This window comes from Gymnoscopelus microlampas (assembly GCF_963454915.1).
Source record: "Gymnoscopelus microlampas genome assembly, chromosome: 8".
Taxonomy (NCBI): domain Eukaryota; kingdom Metazoa; phylum Chordata; class Actinopteri; order Myctophiformes; family Myctophidae; genus Gymnoscopelus; species Gymnoscopelus microlampas.
In genome coordinates, this window is record NC_139945.1 from 58042455 (window position 1) to 58062030 (window position 19576).

At 40.7% G+C, this 19576-nt stretch overlaps 2 protein-coding genes across 2 annotated transcripts in view; both read left to right on the top strand.

The window, feature by feature from the left end:
* LOC311050670 (uncharacterized protein) overlaps window positions 1–19576 on the top strand; it is a gene marked incomplete at its 3' end in the record, with an annotated part of 728236 nt that overhangs the window by 509466 nt on the left and 199194 nt on the right. The window lies entirely within an intron of this gene.
* On the top strand, window positions 44–19390 carry LOC311050056 (solute carrier family 35 member F2-like; the record flags this gene model as incomplete). The annotated part of the gene is made up of 9 exons (XM_084064022.1): window positions 44–54; window positions 6998–7173; window positions 8909–9036; window positions 10882–11041; window positions 11676–11832; window positions 13592–13644; window positions 14259–14413; window positions 15492–15707; window positions 19337–19390. 9 exons carry the CDS (start codon window positions 44–46, stop codon window positions 19388–19390), a joined length of 1110 nt encoding a protein of 369 aa, XP_083920148.1.

Consider the following 19576-nt stretch of genomic DNA (forward strand, 5'->3'; position numbering starts at 1 on the left):
CTGAATGTCTCAGTGAAAATGCTGTTACTTAAATACTATCTCGATGACGTCACGGTGACGTCACAATGATGTCACGATGAGTCAGCATGACCAAATATTGTGTTCCAGGTCAGCCATGCCCAAATATGGAGTCCATGATGTCAGAATTAGTCTCTAGTATTCTGACAAGCAACAGTGGTAACCATAACAAGCATTCATAGCACTCAGACATATTGAGTAACCATGGCTACCTAATATCAACAAACCTTGATGTTTAACAACTGGTATTGCGTAACCGGAGGTACATTCCCAACGGACATCAGTCTTGTCCACTAGATCTCAAACTTCTTAATTTCAAGGACCCCCAGTTCGGTATGCATTAAGCCACGGACCCCCATAACTCTGAGAGACCCTTACGGGTCCATTTGGTTCCATTTGTCCACTCTCAGAGATACAGACCTGTAAGGTTCCAATTGGTTTCCAGTGATTAACAGTCTCATGTTTTGACACAGGCAGGTATCAGTCAATTATGACTTCAGTCTCCACCTCAGAACAACAGGAATACAGAATACTACAAAATTATACAATATGCCAAAATACAGAAATATACAAATGCAGAATAAAATACGTCTGGCCATAACACTTGACAATCAATCATTTAGCTGGGGACCCCGGGAACCCTCTCAACGATCCATGAGTCAGTCGGATGGGCGATTGTCCAGAGCCATCAATCCGACCGATATGCCCATATATAGGCATATATGGAGATCCGCTTGTTCAGGAGCACCGATCCGACTGATATGCCCATATATGGGACCAAACGACTTCAAACTTGTGTGTGTATTGCTGTAGACCTGAGGGAGAGATGTGCCAAGTGGGAAGCTGGTCGTATCAGTGGATCTCCAAACAATATCCAAAAAAACAGCAAATCCCCATATAGAGTACTCTGATAGTGTCAATGTGATGTCATAGTGGCCTGGACTCCATATTTGGGCATGCCTGACACCGAACTCCATGTATGGGCATAAAAGGGACCCAGATACAGAAATCTCCATATATGAGCATAAAAGGGACCCAGACAGACAGGTACAGACATCTCTATGAATGTGCATAAAAGGGACACAGGCAAATGACCACAGCTATTAGCAGGGTGGAAGGGAGGGAGGGAGGGGGAGCCTATTCCCCCACAAAACGTGGCCAATGCTGTAAAATTCGAGTGCCCTGATGTCATCAATATATCGTCATAGTACTGATGTCATAGGCTGGCCTGGACTCCATATATAGACCTCCTTATTTGCACACATTTCTCTCTGAAATGGCAATGGATTGTGGAATTCTCCCAAGCTACGCGACCCTCACACCTATGTCGCACTGCCGATCCGACCAATATGTCTAAGTCATAGTCCTAGTGGGGGCTTTGTCAGTTTAACCCGTTGTGTCCCTTTTGTGCCCATATATGGAGATGTCTGTTTCTGTCTGTTTACCTGAGTCCCTTTTATGCCCATATATGGAGATATCTGTATCTGCCAGTCCATATCCCTTTTATGCCCATATATGGAGATATCTGTATCTGGCAGTCCTTGTCCCTTTTATGCCCATATATGGAGATCCCTTTAGTCATCAGTATATGCCCATATATTGGAATGCCCATAAATGGGCATATTGGTTGGATCGATGGTTCTGGAGAACTGGATATCTGAACTACTCGATGGCGGGCACCACACTCCCTCGAGTCCTTGCTGCTGCGCACGCCAAGTTTGAAGTCGGTCTCTGTATCTGTCAGACTGATGTCATCAGTATATGCCCATATATGGGCATGCCCCATTTGTGCCCATATATGGAGCTGACTGATTTGTTTACTCCATATTGGGCGTAGCTGCATTGGGAACTCCTTATATGGTTATGGCTGAGTCAGAGTGATGTCAGAGGTTCGCCGGCCCACCCAATTTTAATGTAGGATCAGTGTTGTTAGGCAACGGTTTCTGTTGTGTCTGACATCAAATGCCCATATATAGAGATTCCACAACATCAGTGCATATACAGTAGGCATTGTTGGGCAACACTTTGTGTTGTTTGTGATGTCACAAGCCCATATATGGAGATCACAGATGTATAGGGGGGGGGGGGGTATTTCTCCCACACAATAACCTGGCCAATGCTATCAAATCAAAATTAAGTGTAGTACCATTAGGTAATTTCTCTTAAAGGAACAGTACACTCATAATTGTCATTATTGTTTTACCATGAGAAAACACTGGTTTACTATGGCAACCACAGAGTTTACCATAACAACCACCTATTAGACCCTAGCAGCCTTTTAGACCCTAGCAACCACCTTGTAGACGTCAGCAACCTCTATTTTACCCTCGAAGACATCTGTTTTACCCTAGTGACCACCTATTAGACCCAAGCCCCCAGAACCAAATGATTGAAGACTTCAGCATTTGAAACCCTACTGCGCATGCTTCTCCAACGAGCCAATCCAGGAAGTAGAGGTACTCTTCCGGGTGCTTCATGCGCTTGTGAGAAACTTTCATTGATATAAATAGGTGGGGCGACGGGGCAGTCGGACCTCTAGATATATTATAACTCCATGATTAGACCCTAAGAAAATAGGCCCCGCCCACACATTTCTGAAGGCAATTACAGGCAAACGGTATGGCGTATTAAAACCCTGTTTGACAGTCATTGTCACATGACACACGAGACCATTTCGTGTGGGGGGATCACATTTTGGCAAATTACTTATTTTCTATCAGTTGTACCCCCCATGAAGCCTTGAATTCATGGATTTATATTAGTTTTTGTCGCATTCCTATGCCAATAATGTGATGACCGGATGTATTTCTGGTAGGAGACAGAAAGAGTCTACTTTGTGTCTCCTACCAGATACATTGGCATCTTTCCGCCGGTAATTAAATTATTGGCTTAGGAATACGACAAAAACTAAAACAAATCCATGAATTCAATGCTTCATGGGGGGTGCAATTGATAGAAAATAAGTAATTTTTTGGGTGAACTACTCCATTAAGTAAAGGTATCAATACTGCAATGTAAAAACACTCTGCTACAAGTAAAAGTCCGGAATTCAAAGTGTACTTGAGTAAAAGTACAAAAGTATTGGTATCAAAATTTACTTTAAAGGGTAAGACCACTTTGGTAGAGGTTTGGGTTGTGATGATGTAACTCCAAAGGCAGCGGTGGCCTAGTGGTTAGAGGGGCGGCCTTGATACCGGAAGGTCCCTAGTCCCTAGTTCGATCCCCCGATTCATCTCATGAATCACCGCTGAATAGCCCTTGAGCAAGGCTTCCATGCAGGGTCTGGCTGTAAATAAGTTCCGCACTTAGTCCAACACCCTGGGTAAACAACAAACTTTGCTTTGCTTTGCTTTGCTTGGGCAAGAAATCAAAAATAATTGCTCCATTGATTAGAAATTGATAATTGTACGGTAAAACAGCTCTCAAAGTCACTCTTTTAGCACATAAATGAACCCAAACATAGCTGATTCAGACAATATAGAGCATCACCAAACCCAGTAATGTTTTTTTTTTTTATAAAAATGTCAACTTCCTGTTGATTTTACTATTTGAAGATCTGGATCCGGATCCGCCGATCCAGTCCGGGTTTTCTACTTGAAAAAAATGGCAAAATCAACAGGAAGTTGACATTTTTATTTAAAAAAAACAGTACTGGGTTTGGTGGTGTTCTATATTGTCTGAATCAACTTTGTTTGCGTTCGTTTCTGTGCTAAAAGAATGACTTTGAGAGCAGTTTTACCGTACAATGTAAGTCAATGAGGAGCATATTTTGAATTATCAATTTCTAATCAATGGAGCAATTATTTTTGATTTCTTGCCCACCTTTGGAGTTACATCATGGCAAGGTAACTACACAACCCAAACCTCTACCAAAGTGGTCTTGCCGTTTAAGTACCAAAAGTTGAAAGTACTCATTGTGCACTCATTAGCCACGTTTACATGGACACCTTTCTTCCAATCTGATTAAAATAAACCTGATTGAAGGTTTTGGATCAAGTGTTTACATGAGATGTGATCTAATCCGATCTGGTGTATACATGCACCTGTTTTCAATCGGATCAGCAGTGACGCAAATTATGAAATACATTGCATTTCCCTGTATCCATTAGTAACAATATATTATAATAATAATACTAATAATAATAATTATAATATATATATTATATATAATACAAATGCACATAGCCAGCCCTAGCCTATTAACAATACATATTCGCGCCAATGGACAAGTGCATTCACGATAATAACTAGCTCCATTAAGAACCTCTCACTCCGCTATACAGCTCCGAAATGGTAGATTCCAGAGCGCACAGATGTTTAAGGTTTGGTCGGGCACAAAATATTTTAACATGGCCACAGGCTGACTAAATAAGCGATTTAAACGGGTAGTTTCGTCCCCGACCTAAAATATTTTGTATTAAACATCTGTGTGCTTTGGAATTAGTTTTTGGATACGATGTAGATAAAAGGGTAAACAGCGGAGCCTTTGTGGCCGTTCAACCGATTCTGGGAGACCTCGACATAGAACCTCATCTCGGAGCCGTATAGCGGAGTGAGAGGTTAGGAGCTAGATAATAAAAAAAAGTCTGTAGTTAACTAATATTTAGGCTACTTCTAAAATGGCCTATTTTCTTATATTCCCATACCCCAGTCCCATAGATTATCTGAAGAAGGATATAGGATATTGTGCTGGTGGTTTCTTAGGCTATTTATGATGGCATATCGTCCTGGGTTGTTCATTAGATCACAACAAAGAAGACGTTTTCAAAAGGTTACTGGCCAGCTCAATAACAGACTAACATAGGTCTACCCGGGTGTGTGTGTGTGTGTGTGTGTGTGTGTGTGTGTGTGTGTGTGTGTGTGTGTGTGTGTGTGTGTGTGTGTGTGTGTGTGTGTGTGTGGTACTGTGGATGGTTGGTCAAAGACGCACGGGAAAGCAGTGGTGTAAAGTAACTAAGTACATTTACTCAAGTACTGTACTTTAGTACAAATCTGAGGAATCTTTAGTTTACTGGAGTATTTCCATTTTTCTATACTTTTACTTCTACTCCACTACATCTGATAGGCAAATTGTACTTTTACTCCACTACAATTATTTGAAAACTTTATAGTTACTTTGTAGATTTTGATTATTATTACAAAAGATACATTTATCACTTCAGCCCTATTTAAACTTTGGTTATTTGACCAAAGTTTCTACAAGCTCACAACGCATCGATGCAACGAGTTGTGAGCTTGTAGATCTGCTATTTTTTATATTTATTTCTGCATTGCACTATTGATACTTTTACTTAAGTAAACAATTTGAGTACTTTTTCCACCACTGCAGGAAAGTATAGACAGGACAGGGTAATGCCAAGTCCAGTCGCGGACACGGTAGAATCGTATCGCACCCGCACACCTCTCTCTCTCTCTCTCTCTCTCCTCTGATTAATAACAACAGGTTTGCATGGCGACCGCGCACTTGATCTTGTTGTGTGCCTGACCTGGTGAGCGTGAACGCACTACGGGAATGTTCCCGAGGATGTCCCGGACTTTATGACATTATATGAATAATGTCACATATTTATTTTGCATAAATGCGATAAAGTTGTGCTTTTGGAAATTAATGATCTTGGAAGCAAAACCTTTGCATGAGGTTGCAATCATTCCCAAAGTGATGTGGACTGGTTGAGGGATTTATGGCTCCAGATCAAGTCAAGTCAAAGCTCCAATTATGTGTGTTGCGACTCGCGATTATTATTTTATACAGACGTCAGACTCCGGAATATTTCCTTGTCTCCAATCCATGCAGCATTAACAAAAGCAGGGGCCAATCAACAAATATCTGATATACTGTAGATGCTATTAAAACGAAGAGGACGCATCAGAATCAAGGCAGTGCATTTTATCCCACAAATCATTTGACTGATAGAATCTATGCCCATGTATTCCATGAAGTAAAAACAATTAAAACATGTCTCCCTTGGGTCCTCAGCAATTATGCATATGAGTTTCTAGTTGTTCGGCCGGACGGTTCTCAATCGAGACGGGAGTCATGGGACTCGCACAAACGCACGCGCGAGCACACACATGCGCTCACGTAGCCTACACATATATTCCGCGCATTTATAGATTGCCTATATATAATAGAAAAATTGCCTATATAAAATAAATAATGTAGTGAAACATCACAAATGTATAGTTGCAAAAATAAAAAAGTGCCCCAATAAATGGCCAGGAAGCATGCGCAGAAAGATCAGAATCAGATACTAATCAGGTTAAGGTGTATACATGGACGAAATGTCCTTTTGATCGGGTTGTAAAAAGGTCTAGACCACCCCTCTGCACCCGATTAGAATTTTAATCGGGTTGATGGGCTTGATCGGGTTTATTTAGGTGTATACATGGAGATTTTTAATCTGGTTTATTTTAAACCAGATTTATTCTTGTTTTAACCCGATTAGAAAGGTCCATGTAAACGTGGCTACTGTGAATGTCCCATTTCACAAGTTTTCAAATGTATAAAATGTGTAAAAAACCTTTTGAAAATAGCAGATCTACAAGCTCACAGTGTGTCGTATCGCTACGCATCGTGAACTTGTAGATCGGCTATTTTCAAATGGCCAAAATGTACATAGGGCTGAGGTGGTTAATGTTTGTTTTGTAATAATAATACAAATCTACAAAGTAACTAGTAACTATAGTGTTCAAATCATTTTAGTGGAGTAAAAGTATACTATTTGCCTCTGAGGTGTAGTGGAGTAGAAGTAAAAGTACTGAAAAGTGGAAATACTCCAGTGAAGTAAAAAAAAAATACCTCAAAATTGTACTTCAGTACAATACTTGAGTAAATGTACTTAGTTACTTTACACCACTGTCCAACAGTGACATTAGTTGCATTTGTGGGTGTAAATGAATGATTGATTACTTTTGACTCTGTATTGTTCAGAGTGATGTGTGATTTGTACTGTGTGTTTTTTTCCCCATTCTCGTTTAGGCGGCTCGTACACACGGTGCTGATGGGTCAGGGTCTGGCTGCGTTGATCTGTGGCACGGCCATCAGCTCTCAGTACCTGGCCACCGAGTTCCACATCAACACCCCCATGATGCAGAGTGTACTGAACTACACCCTGCTGTGTGTCACTTACACCACCATGCTGCTGTTCACGCCAGGTAACCAACCACTACTATGCACAGCAGCCATATTATCACTTCCTTCACAGGTGTTACCAATGATACTAATGAAGGCTCTGTTCCATTTAGTGTAGCACAGTGGTTTCCACGACCCCCATAACTCTGAGAGTGTACAAATGGTACCATTTGTACACTCTCAGAGTTACACGCCTGTAAGGGGCCATTTGGAAGCCCGTGAGGGTCCCTGGACCCCAACTGTAGACCCACTGGTGCAGCAGAGTGTTTCCAGTGAGCCAACATGCACAATATCAGCACCCTGACTCTGTTTGACCAGAATGGAACAGAGTCTTCATTAGTATCATTGGTAACACCTGTGCATGTCTTCATACTATGGCTGCTGTGAATAGAGCCTATTTACAATGTACAATGTAGGCGTTTAGCAGACGCTCTTAATCCAGAGCGATTGACAACAAGCAAAATAAACACGACAAGGTACAGTATTACATCAAATGCATAGAGATAGTAATCTAGGATCATAGGTAAACCAAGAACCTATCATCAGTCTAAACTAGAGATGTCCGGTAATATAACTGCAATGGGGGACCACAGCCCATGATGAACCACAACAATAGGCTCTATGCACAGCAGCCATTTTGGAGAAAAATTGGGCCTCTTCTGACTTCCTTCACAGGTGTTACCAATGATACTAATGAAGGCTCTGTTCCATTCTGGTCAAACAGAGTCAGGGTGCTCATATTGTGCATGTTGGCTCCCTAGAAATACTAGTGGGTCTCAAAGTGTGGTCCAGGGACCCTCATGGTTCCTTGAGAGGGTGTAACTCTGAGAGTGTACAAATGGAACCAAATGGACCCGGGTCCCTTTGGTTCCATTTGTACACTCTCAGAGTTATGGGGGTCCTTGAAATTAAAAAGTTTGAGAACCACTGTGCTACACTAAATGGAACAGAGCCTTCATTAGTGTCTTTGGTAACACATGTGAAGGAAGCAAGGAAGGGGCCCAATTTCTGTCCAATGTGGCTGCTGTGCATAGTGCCTATTACTATCATCACTCTTATCCAGAGTGACTTAACGGAAGTGCGAGAACTGATTAAGCAGAGTAAGCATAAATGAGTCAATAAAACAAGGTAAATTGTCACAGTAGTAGAGTGCAGAGAGAACAATGTAGTGCAGCCTGCGGTTTGGGTTGGCCAATCAGGGACGCCGATGCATACAATCTCCTGAACACAAGGAGAATGTGTGCGTCCTCCTCAGACCCACGGTCAGACATCTACAGATATCTGTGCTTTGTCGGTTCTTGTAAACGTTGGTCTGCCCGAATACCCACTCGGCACTGCACACTTCGGCGGTCATATAGACACACGCCAAGTTTTAGACCATTTGATCTGACGCTTGTTGAGTTACGCCGGTGACAGAGTGACACACAGAGATTTGGTGAATTAATAGAAAGGATTGCGGTGAAATCGTGGGGCCTCGTTTGATGAGCGTGATTGTTTTCTATCTGTCACCCCTCCCCCTTCCAAGGTGTGCCTCACAAAGAGGAAATGCAATACAACGTCATCACATAATCAAAACCACACTCAGAAATAATCACCCTAAGACCTCCAACCTAAAAGTTTGCTTCTCCACTTCTCATCAAAGTTGGGAGCGCTTCACACAGACACACTCTCTTTTAGTTGTGAAACATTGTAAATGATGTAAATGAGATGTTGCTACGTGAATACTCAGTATGTGGGCTGTTCCCCTTTAAACCACAGGGGATGGACATATCTTACAGGTTCTAAAGAAAAGAGGATGGAAGTACCTGTTGCTTGGACTCGTGGATGTACAGGCCAACTATACTGTGGTCAAAGCCTATCAGTACACTTCTCTGACCAGTGTACAGGTACCAGTACTCTTCATTCATCAATTTCTTCAAAAAAATGTTCACTGATTTAACCAAATGAACGTACGGGTTCTTTTGGTTACATTTGTCTCCTCTTACAGTTGCCTTAGACATGCCTCAGGAAAATAAGGAGCACCATTAGCATTAGCATTTGTCAGCCTTCTATGGGCTCTGCAACTTCCGTTGTGCACTGCATCAAGGTAGTGTTGAATCAAGTTTAGTACGATAAACGTTTGTTTATATTTGTAAGCTGTATCTCTTTGTAAACGGTTATGTGACCGCCATTTTTTATATGATTCAGAGATGGCGGATATCCCGAGTAATACCGTCCTCTAGTGGTGCTTGTCATGGTTACATGGCGGCTTTCCGACATGTCGCCTTTCCGACGTTAACGAACCCTATACCTAACCCTCACCCTAACCCTAACCGCACGCGGAAGCCACTAGTCGGAGTGGTGAGATGTCGGCGTGGAAGACGGTTACCCTTGTCATCATATTGTTGGTTGAAATTGTCGTTTTTGTTTGACTCTTGTCTCTTGGTATGAAAAAATATGTTCTCATTACATTTTTTTAGGGATTGATTTGTTAACTATGTCTCCATTATAACAACGGAAGGATTGGGGCCCATGACCCACCTTTCTCCCACCCATTTTGCCAGCCTAGGCTGGCTCAGGCTGGAAGACAGGGTTAAACAACTAAAAATGGGACTGGCCTTCAAAATTGTAAATTGTATTCCCGCATATCTGAGTAATTCCCGCATATCTGAGTAAATACCTCCAATATCTCCTTCTACAGCACTGCCACCCAGGATTGGAATGGTCTAACCCCATCCCTCAAAAAAAGCAGTTCGCTTGGCTCATTTAAAAGAGCCTTAAAAAATCACCGTTCAGGAGGCCAAAAGAGGAGGTAGTACCATTTTCCCGTTAGACAGCCGACCCCCCCCCCCCCCCCCCGTTCTTGTACATATCTTTCCCCCCTTTTTTATTCCTTTTGTTGTACATAGTGTTGTATATATATATATATAATCTTTTTGCTGTTTTATTTTTATTTTCTTTGTGTAATGATATTCGAACTGTGGTGCCACTATATATGTCTATGAATTGAATACCAAGGCCCTCATTGGAAACAATGACAACAAGCCATTTTCCCATTAGACAGCCGCCCCCCCCCGCCCCCGTTCTTGTACATATCTTCCCCCCCCTTTTTATTCCTTTTGTTGTACATAGTGTTGTATATATATATATATATATATATATATATATATATATATATATATATATATATATATATATATATATATATATAATCTTTTTGGTGTTTTATTTTTATTTTCTTTGTGTAATGATATTCGAACTGTGGTGCCACTATATATGTCTATGAATTGAATACCAAGGCCCTCATTGGAAACAAGTCCACAAGGACTTTTATGAACGGACCTGTTAGACAAAGTATTTTAAATGTAAATGTGTTGTTTTACATTCTTTTGCCTAATAAAATATTCAATCAATCAATCAATCAATCGGATATACTTTAAAAGTGTGAAAAACACTCTTTAAGTATATATTAATAATAGTCAAATGACTTAAAGCAGCACTATGTTGACAGTTTAGAAACCCACATACCAGTGACATCATTGGTAGGCAGCTTTGGTGATTTCAAACAAGATAAAAAATATATATATTTAATGTTTTTTTATGAATGCAGGACCAATTATAATGAAGATTAGGTTGAACATGGGTGAAATAGTCCATTAATATATCGTATCATGTACATTGTTGGACCTTTGGGTAACAGACAGTCTGAGCCATCCTAAACCTAATGTAATGTCATGTTTGTACATTTGCAGCTGCTGGACTGTTTCGTGGTGCCCATGCTGATGGTGTTGTCCTGGTGGTTCTTAAAGACACGGTACACAGTGATGCACTGCGTGTCCGTGTGTGTGTGTCTGCTGGGGGTGGGCGCCATGGTGGGGGCTGACATCCTGTCTGGACGAGACCAGGGATCCAGTAAGACTGCAACTCTTCTCGCCCTTTCTATTTTTTTCAGTGTCAAAATGTCTACATTTGAAAATAGGAAAAAAAATACTTCACTCCCCATCCAAAAAAACTAAATAAAACTAAAAACTGTTGTATTATGGCTGCCGTCAGCTTACGACTTACAAAGGTAAACAAACCAATAATTCTGGAGTTTTTACATCCCATCAAAATTATTGAAATGCTTTTTAATCAATTAATTAGTTAAAGGAGTAGTTCACCCACAAAGTTACTTATTTTCTGTCACTCACACAAGCATTGAATTCATGGAGATTTTTTTGTTTTTATCGCATTCCTAAACCAATCATTTTAACCGGAGAGACCTTTGTGACACATTCCGGATTTGATTATCATCAAATTATTGGTTTAGGAATGTGACAAAAACTAAAAAATCTCCTTGAATTCAAGGCTTCATGGGGTGTATAGTTGATAGAAAATAAGTATTTTTTTGGGTTGAACTGCTCCTTTAATCTGTTTATTTATTGGGGGGGGGGGGGGGGGGGGGTATTTTTATTCCATTATGTGTTTTAGTTTGTTTGTTATCTCTGTGTATGTATTCCTTTCTTTGTAATATGTGTTAATAAAAATGTTGTCTATCTCCTTGTAGCTTCCAACATCTTGTTAGGCGATGGTCTGGTGCTGATCAGTGCCACGTTGTACGCTGTGTCCAATGTCTGTCAAGAATACACCGTCAAGAACCTGAGCCGAGTGGAGTTCCTGGGCATGGTGGGTCTGTTTGGAACCCTCATCAGCACCGTACAGATGTAAGTGTGTGGCAGTCAGCCATTATGGTCCACTGGGAGCATACCTGTACCTAGTGTGTTAACATAGGGTTGCCTTATGTTCACGCTTTTATGTTATCAAGCGTATAACCTTGACCAGTGGTGTAAAGTAACTCAGTACATTTACTCAAGTACTGTAAATTTGTTTACTTTACTGGAGTATTTCCAATTTTCTGTACTTTTACTTCTACTCCACTACATCTCAGAGGCAAATATTGTACTTTTACTCCACTACAATTATTTGAAAAGTCTAGTTACTAGTTACTTTCCAGGTATACATTATTATATCTTAAAACATACATTAACCACTTCAGCCCTATTTTATACATAGGCTATTTGAAAATAGCCGATCTACAGGCTCACAACGCGTCACGATGCAACGCGTTGTGAGCTTGTAGATCTGCTATTTCATCAAACAGTTTAGTACTTTTACTTTTGGTACTTTAAGTATATTTTGATGCCAATACGTTTGTACTTTTACTCAAGTAACATTTTGAACACAGGCCTTTCACTTGTAACAGAGTATTTTTATATTGCTAATTTTAAGTAAATATCTGAGTACTTCTTCCCCCACTGACCTTAACCTTAACCCCAACCCCTCTACCCTCACAGTCCCCAGTGAACATTTCTCACAAAGTTCACTGGCATTTCTATTTCATGTTATAATTTGTAAACATGCCCAAAAACCTAAACCTTAAAGAAAGGTGAAATGGTTAACCCTAATTGGAAAAAAATGTTTTTCCCCCCCTCCCTCCAGGAAAGGGGTAACAGCCAAAAAGAGCTTAGGGCAAAGATTTAGAATGTAGTCTAAAGGAATACTTAATTAAACAGAATGTGAAATTATATGGACCTTAAAATTAAAGAGTAGCAGGATCCCAAAAAGACTTTCTTTCAAAAATAAGATGGCGAGAGCAAAAATTCCTTACTCTGCCTTTTTCTGAAAGGATGACCTTTCTAAAAAGGCTTAGCACTGAAGTCCGACCCTAACCATTCCCTAAACTGAGGAAACATAGGGCTGAGGAAACATAGGGTTGAGTGAACATAGGGTTGAGGGAACATAGGGCTTAGGGAACATAGAGTTGAGGGAACATAGAGTCCCTTAACTCTATATGTTCCCTCAACTCTATGTTCCCTCAGTTTAGGTTTAGGGTGGGGGTTGGGGCTGGGGGTAAGGTTAAGGTTATAGGCTTCATAAAATAAAAGCTTTAAAGGAGTGAGTAGTTCACCCAAGAAATTACTTCTTTTCTCTCCATGACACACCCCATGAAGCATTGAATTCATTGGAGATTATTTTTTCTTTTGTCGCATTCTTAAGCCAATGATTTGATTACCGGCGGAAATATGCTAATGTATCCGGTAGGAGACACAAAGTAGACTCTTTGTGTCTCTTACCGGACATACACCCGGTCATCAAATTATTAGCTTAGGAATGCGTCAAAAACAAAAAACAAATCTCAATGAATTCAAGGCTTCACGGGGTGTGCAATTGATAGAAAATAAGTAATCTTTTGGGTGAACTATTCCTTTAACATAGGGTTAAGGGTTGTGTGAGTGTGTGGTGTTCCAGCCTTGGTGTGTATTGTGTGCTGTGATGTGTTCCTATGTTCAGGGTGATGCTAGGTGGTTATTGTGTGGTGTGATGTGTGTACTGGGTAGCCTAATGCTTGGTGTTTATTGTGTGGTGCGATGTGTGTAGGGTGATGCTAGGTGGTTATATGGTGTGATGTGTTTCTCTCTACAGGGTGATCCTGGAGCGTAATGAAGTTGCAAATATCATCTGGAGCTGGCAAATTGGTCAGTATATATTATGACTGTAAAAACATGATTCTGCTGAGAGGATTTCTCTCTGTATGGACGAGGGCCATCCTCGTCCATACAGATATATGTTAATGTTTCTTACTGGAAACTGGATGAATGAAGAGTACTGGTACCTGTACACTGGTCAGAGAAGTGTACTGATAGGCTTTGACCACAGTTGGCCTGTACATCCATGAGTCCAAGTAACAGGTACTTCCATCCTCTTTTCTTTAGAACCTGTAAGAAATGTACAGATATATAGGCCAGTGATTTTCAACCCTTTTCATTTGAAGGACCCCCAGCCTCATATGCATTAGATTAGGCCACAGAGCCCCATTTTAACCACTGTAAAATCCTCTGTATTTATTTAACTCAGACAATTTAACTCAGAAACGCGAGAGTGAGTGAGTGAGTGAGTGAGTGAGTGAGTGAGTGAGAGTGTGTGTGTGTGTGTGTGTGTGTGTGTGTGTGTGTGTGTGTGTGTGTGTGTGTGTGTGTGTGTGTGTGTGTGTGTGTGTGTGTGTGTGTGTGTGTGTGTGTGTGTGTGTGTGTGTATGTGTATTCTCTATGCATGTTGTATGTTTAAATACATTATTATTGTGTCTCTCTAGGTGTGTTATTCGCTGGCTTTGCAGTGTGTATGTATACTCTGTACAGCTGTATGCCCCTGGTGGTGAAGATGACCAGTGCAACATCTGTCAACCTGTCCCTGCTGACCGCTGACCTGTTCAGCCTCTTCTGTGGACTCTTCCTGTTCCAGTACAAGGTACTGGTAACACACGGACAGGGACAGACAGGTGGGAGGAGAACGTTACCTAAGGAATTCACCCAAATGTGGAGGGGCGGTGTTTGACAACAGTTTTTTTTCTTTTTTTGATATCTGAAGTTGCCTAGAATCCCTTTAAATATTGAAGAATTCACTCAATATAAACAAACTTAAGTTGTAGGAAAACAAAATAATAATTTATAATTTGTCATTAAATTAATAACTGCTATAAGATGTGTGATATAACAGATCTTTGACACATTTGTTTTTTTCTCAATTTCTTGATTTAAGGTTTAACAACATTCAAATGAGTTTATCTTTTCGTTAATGGTGTGCACTAGAAATGTGGTGCTGACATCAGCTCCAGACAGACAGACAGACAGACAGACAGACAGACAGACAGACAGACAGACAGACAGACCCTCTTATAGACAGCTACAGTAGACTCCTGCAAAACCACACTGTAAATATAACCACTAAACCACACCAGTGGTGGAAAAAGTACTACAAGTTTTACTTAAGTAAAAGTATCAATACTGCAATGTAGAAATACTCTGTTCCAAGTAAAAGTCCGGTATTCAAAATTGACTTGAATAAAAGTACAAAAGTATTGGTATCAAAATGTAGTTAGCGTACCAAAAGTAGAAATTCCTGTTTCACAAGTTTTAAAATGTATAAAAAATATTTTGAAAATAGCAGATCTACAAGTTCACGGTTAGGGTTAGGGTTAGGGTTAGGGTTGTGAGCTTGTAGATCGGCTATTTTCAAATTGTCTAAATGTATATAGGGCTGAAATGGTTAATGTACATGTATGTTTTGTAATAATAATCAAAATCTACAAAGTAACTAGTAACTAAAGTTTTCAAATAATTGTAGTGGAGTAAAAGTGCAATATTTGCCTCTGAGATGTAGTGGAGTAGAAGTAAAAGTATTGGAAATTGGAAATGCTCAAGTAAAGTACATTTACCTCAAAATGTTACTTAAGTACTGTACTTGGGAGTACATGTACTGTACTTTCCTCCACTAAACCACGCCTCTCTGTCACTAAGCTACTCTGCATCCTCTCTTGTGTCCTCAGTTCTCAGTGCTCTACCTGGTATCACTGGCGGTCATCCTGATTGGCTTCATCGCCTTCAACGTCACGCCCACTCCTTCTGACGTCGCAGTCGACGCCCACTCCGACCCCTCCTCCTCTTCCCCCGCTGAGGACGGTTGCTATGACAACCCCGTCCTCGCTGACCGCGGTGACGCCACCGGCCAGGAAGTGAGGGTGCAGATCACCTCGTCCGGGGAGGTACAGAGGGAGGAGGGAGGAGAGGAGGATGGACAGATGGACAGATGGAGAGATGAGGATGAGAGGAAGAGTGGATGTGGGCTTTCAGAGGACATGGAAGAAAGGATGCATTGTGTAGCAGTGGGACACGGCACTAGAATGTGAGATGTAGTCAAAAATGACTTTTTTTCTATTGATTAGTCACCCCATGGAGACTTGATATTTTTTATTTTTTGTCTAGAGGCTAAATGGTACACAAATCCTATAATGGTCTCCTAAGTGGGTGCCATCTGATCTTGCAAACGTCCTATGTTTACTGGTGCTAGATCCCACGAGAGTGTATTGCTGGGACAGTAGATTTTCTCCTAATTTGTCTCTGAAAGAAAGAAAAAAAAACATTTTAGAATGAAAATATTGGGAATATTGTCTGGCTTGCAGTGGTGGAAAAAGTACTAAAATGTTTTGCTTAAGTAAAAGTATCAATACTGCAATGTAGAAGTACTCTGTTACAAGTAAAAGTCTGGAATGAAAAATTTACTTGAGTAAAAGTACAAAAGTATTGGTATCAAAATATAAAATGTTTGAAAATAGACGATCTACAAGCTCACAACGTGTCGCATCGCGACGCGTTGTAAGCTTATAGATGGCTATTTTAAAATAGCCATGTATAAAATAGGGCTGAAGCGGTTAAAGTACGTTACTTTTATAAGTGCAGCATACTTTTTTTTCGTGCCGTGCTGCAAGCTTGTACATCTGCTATTCTTGAACATTTTTTTAAAATCTTGAAAGTGTGAGAACTACTGATTTAGAAGGCATTTGTAGAAAGGTTGTGAACCAACTGTTTTAACTTTTTTAATTTGTGCACGCTGGTGTCGTGCCAAAAATACATGATCTATTCTACAATCTCACAACGCATTGCGGATTGTTCTGTATTTCTGTGTATATATATTTTGTGTATTTATTAGTTTTTTGTGTTATTATGAGGTGATTTTTAATAACTTAAACCCTGTTGACCGGAGTTCCCCAGGGCTCTATAATAGGACCCTTCCTTTTTTCCCCCTCTACATATCGGAAATAAGCTTTTGAACTTTCTTGTGTTTATCCTTTTCACTATTGTGTGCTTTTCGCCATCAATTGGCGTGTGAAGAAATTCAATCTATCAAACAATCAATAAATCAATCTTCGCCGAAAAGAAAAAGCTTGTAGATCTGGTATTTTCTTGTAGATCTGTGTTTAAATTAGTGTAGGCTATAAAACACTCCTGTGACTGGTAGCAGACAGTGTTTTCCTGGCATGTCAGGGTATAAAAGGACTGTCTGTTGGGTCTCAGCTGGTATAATTGTTATGCTATTGATTGGTAACATCTGTGCAATGGACGTTTAAACAAATAAATGCATACAGGCTTGGTGCTAATGTGTCCATGTCTCTTCATTACAACCATAAAAGGGTCTTTCTGAAACAGATAATCTCAATTTGCCAAAACACACCCTCAGTCGTGTGCAGATAAACAGTCTGTCTCACATCAAATGTGTCCATGAACCTTGTCAACAGAGCAACTTAGAAACACAGAAACTATATGCATTCATTATATTCTAGTCTAGTTTTACAGTTACGAGTAAAAAATGCACGTTTTAGGTTCCTTTTCCTTTTTTTAACAGATTGGAATTGATAGATAGATAGATGTATTAGACATAATTAGACCAGGCCAAACCTCTTAAGTTGTCTGAGGTAAGAGAGACGTTGCTATGCCTTCCTCACCACGTCCCAGGTGAGTTTCTCAGTGATGTGAATGCCAAGCAATTTTACGTCACCCTCCAGCTGTGGCACCAGCGATGCAGATGGGGGGTGTGCTCTCTTGTCGGCTTCCTGTAGTCCGTCTTGTCTCATCGTTGTCAGTGATCTGGCCTATCACTTTTGTCAGCTAACTTGACCACTAAGTTAGAGCTGTGTGTGGCCACATAGTCATATGTGTACAGGGGGTATACAGTGTCAATGTTGTTTGTGCAGGGACAGATCGGGAACACAAATCAGCCTGGGAATATATCTGTGCAAATTCATATGAAAACTAGAAGAAGTGCTCCTCGGAGCACAGGTCTCCGCCAGGTCAGGTACGTTATTCTGGCCTCCTGGTGGCGCTATAATTAAGCCAATGTGAAAAGGGTGCCATTTATTCTTAGGTCTTTCACGGCAATCAGACACTGCATTCATGATTTGAGGCATTTTGTTCCAAGAATGTGTTTTACTAAATTAGACCTGCTGGTGGCGCTATAACAGGCCAATGTGAATGTGAAAAGGGGGCCATTTCTTCCTCTGCCTACTGTGAATCTGCATGCAAAATGTCACTGAAATTGCACACTGTGTTCATGTTTTGAGGCATTTTGTTCTAAACTGACCAATCCTGAAAACTTTGGAAGCCACTGTAAGCCAAGTAGGATGGAATATGAAATATCGGACAGATCCATCAGAATCACATGACTATGGAGATACTGTGTACCAATTTGCGTGATTTTTGGACACAATCTGAAGGATTAATATCCAAAAATGTATTCGACATAACCTCCTGGTAGCGCTGTAAAAAGCAAATGTAAAAAATGCAGTGCAGATGTTTTTCCTTGGCCTCTAGGGAGTGTGCGTGCAAAGTTTCACGCAGATCGGTGCAGTTATACTTAAAAATGCAAATCGGCCGGTTATAGCGCCACCATGAGGCTGATTTGAAAAACTTTAAGTGGCATTTCTTCCTCGGCCTAGTAGGAATGTGCGTGTGCAATTTTATGGAAATGGCAAGCTGCATTCATGATTAGAGGCAGTTTGTTCAAAACTAACCAATCCTGCAAACTTTGGAAGCCAACCTTAGCCAATGAGGATGGAATATGGGAAATTTAACAGATCCGGGTTGATCACATGACTATAGAGATACTGTGTACCGATTTGCATGACGTTTAGTTAAAAGCTGTAGGAGTAATGGGAAAAAATGGGTTTCGCACAAATCTGCCTCCTGGTGGCGCTATAACAGGCCCATGTGAAAAAATGGGGCAGAGGTTCTGAATTTGCATCGAGGGAGTGTGTGTGCACAGTTTCGGAGCGACCGGGCCAACGGTGCCGGAGATTAGCTGGTAACACACAGACAGGACGGACACACACACACACGGACGGACGGACGGACGGACGGGGTGGAAAACATACTCTCTCGCCGTGCCTTTTGGCCTGGCGGAGACAATTATAGCATGTAGCCAAAACCTGCTGATCAGTCTGTGGAAGTAATATAACTAATGCAGAATAAGACCAGTCCTCACATGTGTTTTAAACTCCATACAGTAGTGTACTGCACATTTTTATAAACTGATGTCCTAGTTTTGATGGCAGCGTTGCACTCTGGCAGGAAACTGAGGACAAAAACATTTTTTTTTTAAAAGTCTTTGTCACAGGACAATTTGATCAATAAAATGTGTTGTACAGCGGATCATATGACATGGACAAGACCCTATGGTGAAATAATAATAATGGAAGGCATTAAATGAATATACAGTAGGCTATGTAACTTAAGTGCACAATATAAGGACTAACTTTACCATACTGTAGTGCAATAATTCACAATGTGCTGCTTGAGCTTTTCATTGTGCATTGTGCAGTCGTTGAATCTCTCTGTGTAGGCGTACTGTGGCGTTTGTGGGTTTCCTTCTGATGCTTCCTTATTGCTTCCGTAATGCTGTACTTACTAACCACCAGCCAGACAGACAGACATGGTCACATTTTGATAACGTATACTTATAGTTATCTAGTAATCATGTAATGTATTTTCATACTTAAGACAGGAGCGGAATATACAAGATAGTTACTATTTGTAGTAAGTCATCCTTGTAAGATGGCGGCAGATATTTATGCCATTCCAG